The 18,836-nt window shown below is 41.3% G+C and overlaps 3 protein-coding genes across 3 annotated transcripts; 1 reads left to right on the top strand and 2 right to left on the bottom strand.

Moving 5' to 3' along the window:
• The first annotated feature begins 2,538 nt into the window (after window positions 1-2,538).
• LOC136068266 (G-type lectin S-receptor-like serine/threonine-protein kinase At4g03230) lies at window positions 2,539-4,323 on the top strand. The gene is made up of 3 exons (XM_065775203.1): window positions 2,539-2,704; window positions 2,788-2,935; window positions 3,795-4,323. Exons 1-3 carry the CDS (start codon window positions 2,616-2,618, stop codon window positions 4,101-4,103), a joined length of 546 nt encoding a protein of 181 aa, XP_065631275.1. The 5' UTR covers window positions 2,539-2,615; the 3' UTR covers window positions 4,104-4,323.
• A 2,640-nt stretch (window positions 4,324-6,963) lies between these two features.
• LOC136068258 (beta-amyrin 28-monooxygenase-like) lies at window positions 6,964-7,530 on the bottom strand. The gene has a single exon (XM_065775171.1). The coding sequence runs from the start codon at window positions 7,528-7,530 to the stop codon at window positions 6,964-6,966; it is 567 nt and encodes a 188-aa protein (XP_065631243.1).
• A 9,228-nt stretch (window positions 7,531-16,758) lies between these two features.
• On the bottom strand, window positions 16,759-18,000 carry LOC136068257 (uncharacterized). The gene has a single exon (XM_065775170.1). It carries the CDS (start codon window positions 17,998-18,000, stop codon window positions 16,759-16,761), a length of 1,242 nt encoding a protein of 413 aa, XP_065631242.1.
• Between the last annotated feature and the right edge of the window lie 836 nt (window positions 18,001-18,836).

The following is an 18,836-nucleotide window of genomic DNA, read 5'->3' as shown; positions in this document are numbered from 1 at the left end:
TTCAATGAAGTCTTTTTTTTTTTTCCATTCATTGTTTTGTATTGTATTTAAATTGTATTTTTCTCTTGGAAAGTTGGGAGTTTAATACATCTCATTTCTCTTATTTCAAACGATTCAACAAAATCTTGGCAAGAAAAATAGAAGAAGAGGCTAAATAGAAATCTATCAAAGAGTTTGTAGGTGGTAAGCAATATCTAAAAGGCTATGGAAAATAATATAAGCTTTGCGGCAGAATAGTTTCATAAACACTCTGTGGTGATGCTGGTAAGTGATAAAAGTTCAACATGCACTAAACTACTCTTTTCTTTATTCCTATGTCTCTCTCATTTTCTCATGTTTTCTTCCATTCTTCACCAGGACCTACGTAGACTCAAAACCCAAAAGACCAAGACCCTTTTCCTCCTCAACCCCATGTCAAACTCAACCCCTCACTCGCCCCAATGATAAATGTTATGTTAAGGAAAATTGTATTGATGCAACATGTTATTGATTAGTACCCGGTTAATAAACTTTAGTCCACAGTTCCAATGATAAGCTTGACATGGCTACAAAGGGTAATTGAGATTATTTTGATAGTTTGGAAGTAATTACAACATAAAAGTGCTCAAATCACTTTGAAAACGGTGCTGAAAAATGACCTTCTCTCACTTTTTTGATTATGACTTTATATTCAGAAAGAATTTTGGAGTGAAGTTTATTTCATTGGAAAGTAGATATCCTAGGTTTCAATTTGAATATAAATTTTTCCTAATTTGGACTTATATTGAGTAAGTTATGACCGTTTGAAATTGGGCAAATTGAGTAGTCAAAATTAGGGGTTTTTTGGGAACATGCGTATTCACAAATCATGCATGCATATGCATGCCCTAACCATGCGTACGCAGTGTCATTTCTAGAAGCCCAAAACTTCAATTTTTAGGGCCCAAAGCCTCCCTATTTGATAGGCCCTAGCCCTTAGACCCTTTGGAATGTCCAAAACCCTTTAAATGAGTCTAAAAACCCTAATTTAAACATATAAATACAATATTATGCCTCCAAACTCAAACCTTAACTAGAGAGAGTTGACTTTTCACCTAAACTCTTCCAAAACTCTTTTCTAACCTTAAATCTTCTGCACTCACATATTATGCACGTTTTTGGGTTCTTCAAAACCTCTGTCTATTGGTCTTAAGGCAGAAACTATTTTCTAATTTCTTTCAAAACCCTTTTCAAACAGTCTTTTCAATAATATCTTCTTTTTTTTTTTTTTTTTTTTAGTTGTGATTACCTATAAACTATTGAATACTTTGATTTTCTTGATTATCATTCGATCTTGTTGTGTAAGCACTGAGGGGTAGGTTAAATATCAACCAAATAGTGTTCCATAAACAAGGTGAGTCTCTCTTCATGGCTCTTCCTTAATTTGGATTTTTATAACTTGTGCTCTTGTTGTTCTTAATTTGATTTATTTGTTACACATGCTTAGAAATATGTTTTTCTTTGTTTGATTTTGTTTTGTCGTGTCTTACCATGTTTTGAATGAAGGGTTGAATTAAATATTAGAAGCATGCTAGGTTCTATTTGATTGTTGTTTGGTTGTGCTTTAAAACTGTGTTTCTGGACGCATATGCGTATGCATACTCGTGGCATGGGTACGCATACGCATGCCTAGAAACCTAGATTTAGGGTTTTTCCTATTTTGTTTATTTTGATTAGTTTTAATCACATGTTTATGTCCTATTGAATCTTGTTTTCACGTGTCTAGGTCTAGGGTTAGTAGAATAACATATTTTACTTGTTTAATTGATATATTGATAATTAGGGTCTATATCTTGGATGAATAATATGAACACGCACATAAACATGAACATGCATTGATGCATAGGTGCGGTGATAAGCATGATATGGTTGATGAACATGATGAATATGCTTGGTTGATGTCATGATGCTATGCTTGGATGTTTGGGATATGCTTGATGTTGATGCCTTATTAGTGATATTGTTTTGTGATGTGCTTGCTGCCCTTGGATATATTTTGTCAGATGAATGGTAAGGGTTTTATGCTTTGGATGAGTGTGGGACATTTGTCATGTTTGGATGTTAGATGCATCTTAGTCTGTGTGAGTTTGAAATAACATATTAAAGGACCATTTGATGGGATTAGGATTTGAAACACAATGAGTGGAAGCCAACCTACGGGTCGGGTGGGGTTAGGTACCTAACACCTTCCCATCCCCATACCTAATCTCCGAATACGTGCTCTGGTAAAGATCAATCCTTCCAAAAAGGTTCTATATTTATGGTTTCTAGACCTAATCTAAGTGGTGACTTCATTTATACCCTCCGTCATGGTCCATCCTAGGCCAAGGCGTACTTCCCACGGCTTTGGAGAAACCCAAAAATTCATCACAGGCTCTTGTGCCCACACTTATAATCGCTTGTTCTTGATTAATGAATTTTTGGGAGTGGTGACCTGAAATTCACTCAGTGAGGTTTTTTGCCTTGTGAAGGTTTTCCCCATTTGTCAACAAATCACTTTGTCANTTGCACAAGGGCTTCTTTACCTTCATCAATATTCTAGATTGAGGATTATTCATAGAGACTTAAAGGCTAGCAATATTTTGTTAGATACTGAAATGAATCCGAAGATATCAGATTTTGGATTGGCAAGAATATTTGAAGGAAACGAATCACAAGCAAATACAAATAGAATTGTTGGCACTTAGTAAGTACAAACCAACATGATATGTGCTTAAACAGAGAAACAAAACACGACTACTAACATTTTAACTTGATTATGGTTTTCAGTGGTTATATGTCCCCTGAATATGCTCTAGAAGGTCTCTTCTCCATCAAGTCGGATGTTTTCAGTTTTGGTGTCATGTTGTTAGAGATTGTGAGCGGTAGGAAGAACACTGGGTTTTATCAGACCGATTCTTTCCATCTTCTTGGATATGTGAGTATCCTATTTGCCACTATTTTTTCAAAAGTAGTTCAATATTCTTTTTACTTTTATTAACAATTACTTCTTTTAAATTTTTTTTTTCAACATTCCCCCCATCTCACTCCCCCCTACCCCCTAACACACTCACATACACATGCGATATTTTAGATCCTTATGTATATGTATTTTCATGCCAAAAAAAAAAAAAAACCACACAATAATAATATATTAATTTATTTGTGTTTTTCTATGAAAGGTTTTTTACATGAATAAATTATTGTTACAATTACTTCATAGTCAGAATTTCATTTAGCATTCATATGAAATAATTTTTAGTTGTTAAATGGACCGCAAATTATAATAATAATAATAATAATAATAATAAAATTATACTCTGAACATTTATGAACCTAAAACTCAAAGTTCTAAACTTAAATAATTTTAAACTATAGATTTTATTATTTTATTATTCCAAGATCTATGATACCCTTGAGGCCTTCAGTCGAGGCAATATAGGAGTTTTGCTTATATAACTTGATCTAACTCAAAGCTAAGATGGAGATTTGTTGATGTGCCTTGTGGCTTGCGCAAGGGGTTCCAGGTTCCCTTATGTTCACTATGTGCTGAACATATATTCAACTTTTTAACTAGTACTCCTATGTGCGTGTTGTAATCAGGTATCTTATCGTGTGCTAATGTTTAATAGAGAGAGTGTTCTTTTTGGGTGTATTTGGACTTTGAATTTCTTCAGAGAGCCTTTATGCCAATATTGTAATCTTCCCATCTTCATAGTGAAGTTTTCTCCTTGTTGCCGCTTGTGAACATAGGTATCTTGCCTAACATTTATTATTCTCTTTCCCTAATATTGAAGGCATGGGAATTATGGACAAGTGATAGGGGATCGGACTTGGTGGATCCACTACTTGATGATGTATCCTCTGTTCATGCGGCATTGAAATATGTTAACATAGGTCTCCTCTGTGTTCAAGAAAGCGCAGCGGATAGACCTACAATGTCTGATGTTGTCGCAATGCTTAGCAGTGAAAGTACGGCTCTACCTTATCCCAAACAACCTGCTTTCTTGAATATGAAAAGTGTGATGAAGGCAAACCCTGGTATTAGCAGGACAGAAATCTGTTCTGTGAATCATGCAACTGTTTCAATTATCGAAGGCCGGTAACATGTTTTGAATTAAAGCCATAAGCATTAGTATAACCTAGTAAATCATCCATAAACTTTCAATTTCTTTGCCTATGGCCTAACAACATTATTCAAATGTATTATGGTTCTGAAACGTGTCATCAAAAGATCCGTTGGTACCTGACATTCGAGAGATTAGCTTCTCGCATTTCTGAAATGAAATTCAAGGTCTTTCTGTCACTTGAAAGTGGCAATGCTAATATAGGAAGCTATATTATGCTGGAGAATGTATATTTTAATTTTTGTTACAACCCTACAACAAACTATTTTAGAGTGATTTTGAGTGACAGGACAATTTTGCGTTTGTGTAATAAATTTTGTCTCATAAATGAATGTTGATAATCTAGAAGGTTTGCAATAATATTCAAGAGAAATGTTTTGAATAAGAATATTTTAAATTTGCAAGTTTTTATGTAATTCCTTGCTGTAAAGCTCTGTTGGGGGATAATAGTTGGGAGACTCTAATGGAGGCCTTAACATAACATATATAGTAACAATTTAGCCCAAAAGTTTGAGAATGTGTTATGGTCAAATTATGTTATATTAATTTCTCTAGTTTTTTTTTTGTTCTTTCTTTTTTCATGTGGGACTTGTTGGAAAATTGCCTCAAATTCCAAATGATGGCTTGGAAAGTCAATTAGGTTTCCTAGTTGAAGAATGAAAAATTAATTTGGGTTTCCTTGTTATAGAAGGAAAGACTATTCCTTGGTGTGAAGGAAGTCTATTCCTTATTAAAAAGGTAATGTATTCCTAATTCAAGAGGGAATAGATTCCTTGTTAAAGAGGTAATATATTTCTAGTCCAAGAGAAAATAGCAAAAGAGTCTTATAAATAGAAAATGTTACAAAGAATTTGATGGCTTTGGCCCATGGGTCCTCCCTATGAGGAGAGGGAAAATAAAGCGTGAAACCAAGAGAGAGAAAATTGATTTTTGCTTGGGAGGAACGCAAGAGGAATGAGAAAGTAAGGAATTGCCGCCTTCAAGAAGATAGCCAAAGAGGAGAGAGTAAAGTGTTGCCGCATTTGAAAGAGATAATTACTGTGTGTGTGAGAGCAAAAAAAAGTAAGAAAAATAAGAGAGATTTTTCTTTAGGCGTGAGACATACACAAGAACTATTGTAATTAATTTGATAATAGTGAAATTATTCCGAGTTTATCTAGTGGTTTTTTCCTTTCAAAGAGAAAGAGTTTTTCACATAAATTTTGTATTATTGTGTGTGATTGTTATTTTGAATTGCTAATATTGCTAATAATATTATTTGGAACCCAACCGGACTTCCACACACGCATTTGTACCTAACAATCTTCTCCTCACATGTCATTATCTCTTTGTTGTATTCCAGACTTCTTGATGGATCGCACATAAGTACAAAAAGCACAACTTGGTTTTGGAGTTTTTTCCTTGGCCGTGTTTTTTACTTCACCTGCATAGCCTCTCATATGAGATCCATGAGAACCACATAAAAGCCGAAGTTGAGAATTTCATTAATAAAATTTCAGTGTGATTTTTCTCTTTTCAGCTGGATCCAAGTAACTCTTAATGGATTAAGGGTTTCATTAAAGTTAAAATAAGATCTAGCATCTATCATGCTTTCCATTCTACATCACAATTTCTTAAGTCTTAACCAAGTAAAAAAATCTTTGATATACTATTTGTAACTATTGGTCGAAGGAGATAAGGTAAAAAAGGAGTGACAAGAGAAAGTTAATGGACACGAGTTTTATACCACAGCTCTAAAAGATGTGTAAAAAGTAATGAGTCTATGTGAAAATAATAGTTCACCAATTACAATTACATATGGCATCAAGTTATAACAATATACGTAATCTTAAAAGAACTGGAAAAGCTATTGTGAATAATTATAATAAGATATGGATTAGAGTTTGATCACCTTTGTTTTACAAAATAATATCATATCAATTCATTTATATTTTCTTATTTGATTAATAGAGTTTGCAACAGTTGTGGAGAAATCAAATATAGCTTTGTCTCTGTCAGTGTCAGGGTCCCAAGGAAGACAATGGTGAGGAGAAAAATACAATTTTGGCTGTGGAAAGTTTGAGTGTATAATCAATTAAATAGACATTAATTGTAGTGTGATATAGATAAGCTCGCCAGAGCTTAGCATTTTCTTGGTAGTTTCTGAGACAAAAACTCATGATTTGGGTTATGATAGAAAAAGCAGGTTCATGTCATTTTCACTTCACTGGAAAAGCTCAATGACTTGGAAATTGGAATTATGATTACTTAGTTCAGTTGACTCTCATTTTCCTATCAAATTACTACTACAGATAATTCCTTCGTATAAATCAGTGGTTCCGTCGCTTTTCCACCACTTTTTTCTTTTTCAATTTGATTTTTTCAAATAAAAAAGAAACGTAATAGGTTTTCCAAGTGAGAAGGCAATGAAAATTGAAAGCGTAGTAGTTTTTTTTTTTTTTTTTTTTTTTTTTTTTGAGAATTGCAAGTCGGAAAATCAAACGACCGACTCACGTTGGCCGAGCCATATATGGTATAGAATTTTCATTAAAATATCAGCTTTTATATATATATATATATATAATAAAGAAAATTAAAATATCAGCCAAATGATGACTAACTATTACCTTTACATAATTTAGCAACAAAAAAAGAAAAACTATTACCTTTACGTAGAGCTCTCGTCGCAGTTGGTATATTTAGTATTTATATATTTTTAGTTACACATACGTTAATCCCAACTTTATCCGCTTCTTATAGAAAAAAGAAGCGTTATTTTTTTTTTCTCAAAAAAAAAAAAAAAAAAGTGTTAATTTTTTTTTTTTTTTTGGTGGTTCAAAATATGTTAAAGTTGTGACACTTAAAAAAACCTGCAAGCCAATGCAAAGGTATATTTCATGGAGAGTGGATAAACTTTGACTTTTCTGTAAGGAGGCCACTCTGTCTCCAAGTGTTCCTTTGCTATGGAGTCCATGATGGGTATGAAATGTTGAAGAGCTTCGGGCTTGAGAAATTCAACCACGGACCTCCTCATTTGAGCAAAATCTTCTTGGGCTACATGTTCAAGAAGTTCAGGAGAAGATATAATTTTTAGCATGGAGCGTGGCCACCAAGTGGAGAGATTTTTTTTATCGTTGTAGAACGGTGACTTGTTTGCTGAAGCACCACAAAACACAACCATGTTCTCACCAAACAGTGAGGCTTTGAAGAGATCCTGTGAATATTTTCTCATTCTGTCGTTAAAGAAGATCTCTTGGGTTCCTCTTCTTCTAGCCGTGGCAAATTCCAATGTTTCTCCAATGACAGGCCATCCCTTTGTACCGGGTGGCAACTTGGCATGATTGGATTTTTGTTTATATATAAGGAATATGAGAGAGACCGAAAGACAAAGGATTACAAGGTGAAGCAAGTTTGGGAAGCAATCCATACGAACTTCCACAATTACAGCAATGAGCAAGACGTGAAAAGGTGATGGACAAGCGCTAGCAAGTTTAGCTAGGATATAAATAGGAAAAGAAGAGTGCTTGCATTTTCTAGAGAGTGAAAGATTTTAGAGAAAGAGGTTGGACTCTCTTAGAGTCCGTTTGAATACCGTTTATTTTGCTGAAAACTGAAAATACTGTAGCAAAATAATTTTTAAATGTGTGAATAGTACCGTATGACCCATTTTTAATGAAAGTTTGTGTGAAAAAAGAGGTTCGTGGGTTCCGTGAATAGTGCACGGGACCCATTGACAGACACATTTTTGTGCAAAATTTGCTTGTCAAAGAAGTAATGGGTCCTATGCACGTGCACGGAACTCATTGACAAACAACATTTCACGTGAAAACATGATTCACAATTTAAAAAAAAGAAAAAAAAGAAAAGGAAAACGCAAGCGCTAAAACGCTGATCAGAAACGCAATCCAAACACTACTCGGTCAAAATGTTTTTTTTTTATTTATATTTTTTTTCCCACTTTTTATATTAACCAAATGTCCCCAAATATCTTTACATTCATAGCAGTGTACAGGGGCAAACATGTACCATCTTCACATCTCATCAAATGATTCAAACCAATACACCATAAGGCAAAATGTAGAACATGAAACACAAGCAGTTGGTCTGCTCAGGGCCTTAAACGCTCACTTCTAGCTTGAAAACTAAATCCAAGCAGTTGCTAAATCCAAACAGTGTTGAGCATACAGTCAATACAACACGAGGCAACTGTTTGGATTTAGTTTCAAGCTAGAATGCAAGTCTGTCAACTACAACTACAATAGTCAGCTCCAACTCTCACTTATAAAATTAGGATCATATTTCCATCTGTATTCTTCATTGATGGCCTAAGGTGGTCTCTCTTATGGTACCACCTCATGCCATCAAGAAGAATATGGAATGGTAAGTGTTTCATTTCTAAAGGCCATACAATACTTTACATTCTTGTTGCCGTTAAGTTTCTTAATGCAGTAGTGTCTCTTTGTGATAGCCATTGACGGATTTTTTCAGGGTTGGATCTTCACTTATATCACATACTATGTCAGCTAGTTGTATGTTGATTAAATCTGATCTATTGGGAGCAAGGAATCCATCCTAGTCAAGCTCCCAATGAGTACCAAACCAAGCCATTTTTGCCACTACAAAGTGCTAGGTGTGCTTCGATTTTTGTCGTAATCCACACACTATACATCTCTCATCTTGTGTAATGCCTCTACAGCTCTACTATTCTACTACCAGGTCCAAGCCTTCTCTCCACATTCAAGTACTAGTTGGCTAGCTGCTATCCTTCCAAGCTTTGTGTCCAAAATTTTCTCAAATTCTACTAAAATCCCTTTGTCAAAATATTGTTCATTGTTCAGTTAATAACCTAAATTATCATTAAATAGCTGAGACTCCTCCGCATCCATGTAATGCATTCCTATTTTTTCTATCTTGATATTTAGATTTTTAAAGGTTTTGTGCAAATTTGGTATCTAAAATATTTTGAGGGTTCGAGTTTGAACTGCTTCTTTGTAGCTTAAACTCGCATCATTGTCATTCTAAGTTATAAAGGAACGAGGACCTAAAGCTCTAAGGTATAAACAATAGGTGCCCAAGGTTTGAGAAAAAACACTCTACATGGAAACCTTTGTCCATACCAGAGAAGAAGATGATGAACTTCAAAGAAGTACTAAGAAAGTTAAGTTTCCAACGTTGAACCCCCATTCTGACGATGTCGAAACAGGAGGGTTATCATACAAAGAGTCTCTATTGGGGGAGATACCCGGGGCTTTCGAACAAGCCTTCGTGGTGGATAGTCCGATGGATTTTGAGGCACTCTCAGATGATGAGTTTGAGAATCTACCCCCTGGGGAAGTAGCTGTCAAACTCTCTGGAGATAGGAAAAACAAGATCAGAGCCTCGTGGGCTAACGCTCTGATTATGAAAGTCTTTGGGAAGACTGTTGGGTTTCATTTCTTACAATCTCCCTTGACCAGTATGTGGAAGCCTTCGGGTAGGATGTCATGTATTGATCTTGGTAATGATTTTTTCCTTATCAAGTTCTTACTCAAGGAGGATCATGCTAAGGTCTTGAAAGGTGGCCCATGATTTATTGGTGGGCATTATCTCTCTATTAGGGGGTGGGAGCCAAACTTTAGGCTAGAAACTGCTCGTCTTTCAGTAGTTGAGGTTTGGGTGCATCTTCCTGGTCTTCCCATAGAATACTATGAGCTCTCGATGTTGCGGGATATTGGCAAGGCAATAGGTCCAGTGTTGCACATTGACACCAACACAGCCTTGGAGACTAGAGGGCGTTTTACGAGACTCTGCGTTTAGGTTAATTTTGAGAAACCAATTGTTAAGATTGTAAAGGTTGGTGGAATAGACCAGTCAGTTCAGTATGAGGGCATTAGTTCTCTTTGCTTTGCTTGCGGTTGTGTCAGGCACAAAGTTGAGTGTTGCCCCTACAATGTTAAGCAGCTAGACAAAATTGTTTCGTCGGAGTCTGGTGTTAAGCAATCGGCTTGCCAAAGCCCGGTAGAAGAATCAGACCTTGAGGAAAAGGCCTTTGGGCCGTGCGACCTAGTTGCCCGAAAAGGAAAGCCCAGAAGACAAATGATTAAAGAAGTCCGTCCGGAAGCCAATTTTGGATCCCCATTCCAAAGCCCAATAAAGCCCTTCAACTCCCTTAGCTCTCAAATAGAGCCCTTCCCTGCCAATGGTACTTCTTTGAATAATAAAGCTGGTAGTAGTGCGATTGGTGCAGATCGAACTACAGCGTTTGCAGAAAAGACAAAGACTTTTTCAAAGCCAACTAAGGGTAAAGGTCTTGTCTGTGGTTAGGATTCAAAAAAGACGTCTCATATGCAAAGTAAGCCTAAAGCTTCATGCCCAAAAGTTTCATCAGAATGGAAAAAGATTAATTTGAAAGACTCTGATAGGGACAATCAGCCGATGGATGATTTGCGAAATGGAATTCCAGTGGTGAGCATGGAGATCCGTGAGTTTAGAGCGGGTGGCTCCCCACCTGCTGCGACTTCTCTAACCGCCCCTACCTCGACCCATATTCTTGATGGTTTGGATAATGGCGATCTCATGGAGGACTCAAGCCATCCGCATTCCCCCCTGGTGGTTTCCTCCCCTCCCAAAGCCCCCGATCCTTTTGTGAAAGACGGACAGCCCCTTTTTGAACTTTCTTCTAATCTTCCTCCTAGTGGTGACATGGCTGACAACCCCAAGGAAGCCGAGATTAGGAGCATCTCCAAAGCCACTCTTAAACGAATAGACCTAAGCCTTTGTTCTAAGGCAGCCGAGTATGTAGAGGAAGGATTCAATTTTGTTGGGAACATGGACGTGTCTTTTGGGATTAGCAGCTATGGCCAACTAAACCATGGGTCCTCTGAGGATATGGATATGCATTGTGAGAAGGGAGGTGATTTTCTTGATCATACTCCTTGATTGGTTTAATTTACCTGTTCCTTTCTTTTTTATTTTTGTTATTAATGAATATACTCAGCTGGAATTGTAGGGGTGCTATCAACCCCAATTTTGGTACTGTTGTTAGTGAGATGATCCGTAAGCTCCATCCTGCTATTTTAATAATTTCTGAAACAAAAGTGAGTGGTGTTAGAGCTAAAGGTATTATTGATAGAATTCCTATGGATGGCGTTATTGTGGCTAACTCTATTGGACTTTCTAGAGGTTTATGGGTGTTGTGGGATTCAAGACAGGTGGAATTAACTGAGCTTTCTTCAACTGAACAAGAAATTCATGCCCTTGTGACATCTACTGCAAAGCCCACATTGTTACTTTTTGTAGTTTATGCGAGTCCTCAGTTCGCAGAACGAAGACTTCTCTGGGATACTTTGACCACTGTGGCTGGTCTTCACTCCATGCCGTGAGTAATTGCAGGGGATTTCAATGAGATTCTTATGCCCGACGATAAATTTGGTGGGAATTCTATTTGTATCAGCAGGGCTCTCCGCTTTCAGGAATGCCTAGATAACTGCAGGATGATTGATATTGGTTTCAATGGTCCTCGATTCACTTGGTCTAACCATAGACCTCTCTCTCAGCTCATTCAAACTCGGATTGATCGTATTTTTGTGAATGCTGAGTGGAATGATCTCTACCCAGAAGCTGCGGTCTTTCATTTGGAGAAAACTCATTCTAATCATTGTTCTATTCGTTTGTGTTTTGAAAATGTGTGAGGTTTTCGCCCTCCTAAACCTTTCAAGTTTCAACCCGTCGTCCTTAGTCCATTCCGTTCATCATTTTTTGACTTATATTTTGCTTACTCATTTTCGTTGTCCCTCAGGCTATGATCATGATGAAAGGCCTTATGGGACGGTGTCTCAACCACGAGACGACCATTGGCCGGATTCGTGAGAAGGCTAAGATGACGGAGGGGGAGCTGCTCGACCTGAAGGCTTGGAAAGTCACTCAGGAAAAGAAGCTGAGGATGGCCGAGACGGCCCGGGATGAGGCCGTTCAGCTGGTGGAAAGTCTGAAAAAAGACTTGGTGGACAAAGACAATGAAGTCCGTCAGGCCAAGGAGGACGCCGTACGCGAGTACCGTGACTCCAACGACGTTATTACGGAGCTGAGTCTAGTTTATAACGACGGGTTCGACGATGCCCTCCGTTAGGTGAGGAGGTTGTACCCAGAGTTAGACTTATCCACCGTCACCGTCTCTGCCCCCGAGCCGTCCACTGCCCAGCCCGCTCAGTTAGAGGATACTGATGCTCTCTTTGATGAGGATGTCCACGAAGCTCCAATGGATCATACTGCTGCGGACAGCAAGGCTAAAGACGTTGGGGACCGTCCAGCCGAAGAGGGAGACGGAGCTGCATTATCTTAATTTATTTTGTAATAACTTAGTTTTTTTTTTTTTTTTTTATTGCAAGTGTGGAACAATTTTTAACACCCGTCATGTTTATGGGTTTTGTATATACATTGACCGTTCAGCATGTTTATTTTATGCTGGGTCCGTTGACCTTCTGTTTTATCTTTGTGGAATGCATGTTTTTTTTTTTTTTTTAACGTATTTTCATGCTTAAGTGAGCTCTGTCTTGCTTATTATGGTACCTCCTTTCATGACTTGCTTAGCCAAGGGCCGTCATCCCTTTGGATGATTTGTGACTTGGAAATACTATTTGCTTTTGAATGGTTCGAACATGTCCGTCATGTATAATTTGAACCCACCTGTTGGGTAGACTGTTTATTGAACATGTCTGTTATGCATAATTTGAATCCACCCGTTGGGTAGACTGTTTGTTGTACCCGTCCGTCGGGTATCTTACTTAATTCCCTTTGTGGGGTCCGTCCAACTAGTGGACGTTATCCTGGGTTCGCTCATTATGCGGACTTAGTAGTATCCGTCTATTTGGGTTGACCCGTCCGCTCATGGACGACGCTACTGGTCCGTCCACTATTCGGCCTAAAGGTTTTCATCCTCATGGGATGGTCCGTCCATTTCGGGGATAATTTGATTAGTTCGCCATTATCTGGACTTAGGCTCTCATCCTTTTAGGGTGATCCGTCCACTTGGTGGACAGCCTCATTGGTCCGTCCATTATCTGGACTCAAGTTTTCATCCTCCTGGGATGATCCGTCCGTCTTGGGGACAGCCTTATTGGTCCGTCCATTGTCTGGACTATAGCTTTCATCCTCTTGGGATGAATGGTCCGTCTTGTAGACAACCTTATTGGTCCGTCCATTGTCTGGACTTAAGTTTTCATCCTCTTAGGATGATCCGTCCATTTTGTGGACAGCCTTATTGGTCCGTCCACCGTATGGACTCTTGTTTTTCATCCTCTTGGGATGATTCGTCCATCTTGTGGACAACTTTTGAACCTTGTGATATTGAATTAAATAGACTAGGCAGGAAAAATTTTGTTGCCTGAAAGAAGTCTTTATAGGAAAATAGTGCCTGTCCCCTTGGGCTTAAAAAGGCACTAGTAGAGAGGTTTGTTCAAAGTAAAAGCATAGAAAAGTAAAAATAGTTGTTCAAAATAAAAACTACTGAAAACTTTAGAAATGAGCTGGAATGCTTGCAAGGGGTGGATGTCTCTTCACGTTGCATCTATTGGTAGTACCTCCGTAGGTGCTCAGTGTTTCACGGGTGTTGCAGTTTCCGTCCGTCCATGGTTTCGAGGTGGTAGGTTCCCTTTCTCTGCCAAGATGAGATCTTGTAAGGCCCTTCCCAGTTTGGGCCAAGTTTTCCTTGCGAGGGATCTTTAGCTGCTCCTATTACCTTCCGAAGCACAAGGTCTCCGATCTGGAAGTCTCTGTGTCTGACTTTGGAGTTGTAGTACTTTGCCATAAGGTTTTGGTATCGAGCTATCCTTTGTTCAGCTGTAGCCCGGACTTCGTCGACTAGGTCTAGCTGTAGCCGCAAAGCCTCTTCATTCTTGCCTTCATCGTAGCTCTCCACTCGATAGGTTGTAAGACCTATTTCCGCTGGAATGACGGCCTCGCTCCTGTATGTCAGCCCGAATGGCGTTTCTCCTGTGGGCGTTCTTGCCGTCGTGCGATATGCCCATAAGACACTTGGTAACTCATCGGGCCATATACCTTTTGCCCCTTCGAGCTGGGTTTTGATGATTTTGAATAGGGACCGGTTCGTGACTTCAACTTGGCCATTTGCCTGTGGATGTGCGGGGGATGAGTAGTGATTCCTGATGCCTAACTTAGAGCAAAAATCTCGGAATGCCTTGTTGTCAAACAGTTTCCCATTGTCGGAGATGAGGACCCTTGGTATCCCGAATCTGCATATGATATTCCTCCATACGAAACCTCTGATGTTTTTCTCCGTGATAGTTGCTAGAGCTTCCGCTTCGACCCACTTAGTGAAGTAGTCGATCCCTACTACCAAGAATTTCAGCTGTCGCGCGGCCGTCGGGAGAGGGCCCATGATGTCTAGTCCCCATTGGGCGAACGGCCAAGGGGCCATCATGGGTGTCAGCTCTTCAGTTGGTTGCCTAATTAGGTTACCAAACCTTTGACATTTGTCGCAGATCTTGACGTAGGTTTGCGCATCCTTCTGCATTGTAGGCCAATAGTATCCTGCCTGGATCAGTTTGTGTACCAGAGACCGCGCCCCCAAATGGTTTCCGCAGATGCCTTCATGGACCTCTCTCATTACATAGTCTGCTTCCTCGTGACCCAAACACCTCAGATATGGTCGTGAGAATCCCCTTTTGTATAAGACGTCATTGATTATTATGAACCGCGAAGCCCGGACTTTCAACTTTCTGGCTGCGTCCTTGTTGTCCGGGAACGTGCCTTCCTTTAGGTAGGCCATTAGGGGCGTGGTCCAATCGTATTCTGGATTTACTTCCTGCACTTCCGTCTCACTGTTAATGATTGAGGAGTTCTAGATGAACGATAGCACCCGGTCGGGGGTCGTCATGGCCACTGCGGAGGCGGCTTTTGCGAGCCGGTCAGCACATTCATTCTCCTCCCTTGGGATCTGGACGAATGTGACCTGGAGGGAGTCGATCCGTCTTCTGACTTCTTCCAAGTATTTCTTCATTTTTCCCCCCTGCATTCATAGGCGCCACTAATCTGACTGACTATCACCTGCGAATCGCAATGTATAACCATAGCCTCGGCGCCTGCTGCTTTCACCAGGTCTAATCCTGCCAACAATGCCTCATACTTGGCCTCATTATTGGTCGTCGGGAAGTCTAATCGGATCATGCACTCGATCGTGTCTCCGTCAGGGGTTTGAATTACCACCCCGGCGCCTCCAGCTAGCCTGTTTGATGATTCATCCGTGTGGATGTTCCACAGTCTAAGGGCTTGTGGCTCCTGCTGCCTCGTTTGCGTATATTCGGCGATGAAGTCAGCTACAGCTTGGCCCTTTATTGCGGTTCGCGGACGGTAGTGTATGTCAAACTCACTCAGCTCTATTGCCCACAGGGCCATTCGTCCGGCTGCTTCGGGGCTGCTCATTGCCCTTTTTAGGCGCTGATTTGTTAGGACGATGATGCTGTGGGCTTGGAAGTATGGTTTCAGTTTTCGAGCTGCGGTTATCAGCGCGAAGGCTAGCTTCTCCATGTGGGGGTATCTTTCTTCAGGCCCTCCAGAACCCCCTGCTTACGAAATAGACGGGCCGCTGCGTCCCTTCTTCTTCCCTTACTAGGGCCGCGCTTACTGCCACCTGCGAAGCGGCTAGGTATAAGTAGAGATCTTCCCCTGGTTTGGATGGGCTGAGCAAAGGTGGCGAGGAAAGGTATTTCTTTAGATCCTCAAATGCCTTCTGGCACTTCTCCGTCCACTCGAATGATTTCTTCAGGATGCGGAAGAGCGGTAGGCACCTGTCTATTGCTTTTGAGACGAACCTGTTCAAGGCTGCAACTCTGCCATTGAAGCTCTGTACCTCCTTTGTTGTCCTTGGTGGTTCAAGCTCCATGATGGCCCGTATTTTCTCTGGATTGATCTCTATTCCTCTTTGGGACACCATAAAACCCAAGAATTTTCCTGCCGTCACCCCGAATACACACTTGTCCGGATTCAGCTTCATGTTGTATGACCGTAGGGTATCGAATGTCTCCTGGAGGTCGCTCAGATGATCTTTTTCGAACTGGCTCTTGACCAGCATGTCGTCAACGTAGACTTGTACGTTTCTCCCAATCTGATGTGCGAACATCTTGTCCATTAATCTTTGGTATGTTGCCCCGGCGTTCTTGAGTCCGAATGACATCACCTTATAGCAAAAGAGGCCTTGGCTGGTGACGAATGACGTTTTCTCCTGATCGGGTTCCTCCATTTTGATCTGGTTATAGCCCGAGAAGGCATCCATAAAACTTAAGAGCTGGTGTCTAGCCGTGGAGTCGACCAGTGCATCTATCCGCGGGAGGGGGTAACTATCCTTTGGGATTGCTTTGTTAAGGTCCGTGAAGTCGACGCACATCCTCCACTTTCCACTAGCTTTCTTGACCATGACCACGTTCGCCAACCACTCTGGGTAATATACTTCCCTTATAAAACCCGCATCGAGTAGCTTTCCGACCTCTTATGCTATTGCTCTGTCCCGTTCAGGAGCGAATACTCGCTTTTTCTGCTGGACTGGGGGGGTTGAAGGGTTCACGTTCAGCTTGTGGACTATGACAGAGGGATCGATCCCGGGCATGTCTTCATGGTTCTATGCGAAGATGTTTTGGTTCCTCCTGAGGAATGTTATGAGGGCCTAGCGCACAGGTTGGCAGGCCAATGTTCCAATTCTGGTTGTTCGCTCTGGTTTGGACTCGTTGAGTATTACTACCTCCAGCTCTTCAGCTGGTTCTGCGACCGTCCGCTGTTCTTCTATGCACATTGCCTGATGGTGATCTTCCATTTCTAGCATGGCAATGTAGCACTCTCGAGCGGTTGCCTGATTCCCCCGCAATTCCCCAATCCCATAGTCCGTTGGGAATTTGATCATTAGGTGGTATGTGGATGTTGCTGCTTTCCATGAGTTAAGTGTGGGTCGTCCGAGAATACCATTGTAAGCGGAGGAGCAGTCTACTACGAGGAACATTACATTCCTAGTGAGTTCTTGTAGGTAATCACCCACCGTTACCGGGAGTGTGATGGAACCTATTGGGAATACCCTGGTCCCTCCGAAGCCGACAAGGGGAGCGTTCGCCGGCATCAATCGTGCTCTGTCTATCCCCATTTGCTGGAATGCTAGATAGTATAGAATGTCTGCTGAGCTGCCGTTGTCGATTAGCACTCGGTGGACGTTGTAGTCCCCCACACGTATACTGACGACCAGCGCATCGTCATGTGGATGATGAAGTCTCCTTGCGTCTTCTTCGGTGAATCCTATAATAGGGCTCTCCACCCGTGTGGTATTGGGCCTCGAGCCCGTCATGTGGACGTTCAGGACCGATCTGAGGTACGTCTTTCGAGCTTTTTTGGAAGAACCGGTAGATGCGGTTCCCCCCACTATCATCCTTATGTCTCCGATGGGGGGTCTCGGACGCTCGTTATCCCGTCGGGGGGCCGGCTCTTGGCGATTATGATCCGTTTTCTCTTTGTTGACGAACTTCTGCAACTTCCCTTGTCTAATGAGGGCTTCAATCTGCTGCTTTAGGTCGTAGCATTCGACCGTGTCGTGGCCATGATCTCGGTGGAAACGACAATATTTGTCTCGCGACCGTTTGCTTGGGTCGCTCTTTAGTTTTCCCGAGAATGTTAGTGTCTCCTCGTCTTTGATTTGCATCAAGACTTGGTCAATCAGGGCGTTCAGGGAGGTGAAACTTGTGAACCTCCCGCTCGGGGGCTTAGGGCGTCTTTCGTCCCTTCTGTCTCCTGTCCTTGGTCTTTTCTGCCCTTGGTCCTGGCGTATGTCCACCTGGCGTTCCCTCTTCTTGGGCCTTTCTTCCCGTACAAGTAGCGCGTCTTCCACGTTCATGTACTTGGTGGCCCTGTAGAGTACTTCTGACATGGTTTTGGGGTCATTTTTGTATAGTGAGAACAAAAACTTGCCCTTCCGCAATCCGTTCGTGAAAGCTGCCAACAGTATCTTGTCGTCGGCTTCATCAATTGAGAGTGCTTCCTTATTGAAGCGGGTTATGTAGGATCTTAGCGTCTCGTCTTCTCTCTGCCTGATGCTCATCAAACACGCTGTGGACTTTTTGTACCTGTGTCCCCCTATGAAGTGTGAGGTGAACTGAGCGCTTAGTTCTTTGAAAGTGCTAATGGAGTTCGGTGTCAGCCGACTGAACCAAATTCTCGCGGAACCCTTCAGTGTAGTTGGGAAGGCCCTGCACATGATTTCGTCCGGTACCCCCTGTAGATGCATCAGGGTTTTGAAAGTTTCTAGGTGATCCAGAGGATCCTTCACCCCGTCATAACTATCTATATTCTGCATGCGAAACTTGTGGGGTAGGGGGAAGGAGTTCACGGCCACAGTGAAGGGTGAGTCGGTACGATTGACCAGATCATCAAGGTCACTGGAGACTCGCCCCTTGAGGGCGTTCATCATGACCTCCATCTGTTCCCTCATTGCCTGCATCTCGGCGGCAATATGTTATGGAGTCGCATTCGTGAGGGATGGCATGTTCACGTGCTGCCTCTCCGGCCTGCTTGGGGCGTGGCTGCCCTCAGGTCTCTCCTGATTCCTGTTTGGAGCGCTAGTCCCTTCCTGATCTTCTGGCCGGTTATTTAGTGCTGCATTCTTCTGGCGCAGCTGTTCCTCCAAGTCGAGGTTCTGTTTGGTGAGACGCTCCACGGCGGTACTGAGGGTCCGAACTTGTCTCTCGAGGGCAGTCGTGGGTGGTT

This window comes from Quercus suber, unplaced genomic scaffold (assembly GCF_002906115.3).
Source record: "Quercus suber isolate HL8 unplaced genomic scaffold, Cork oak 2.0 scaffold_106, whole genome shotgun sequence".
NCBI lineage: Eukaryota > Viridiplantae > Streptophyta > Magnoliopsida > Fagales > Fagaceae > Quercus > Quercus suber.
This window is presented reverse-complemented; position numbering and strand designations above follow the sequence as displayed.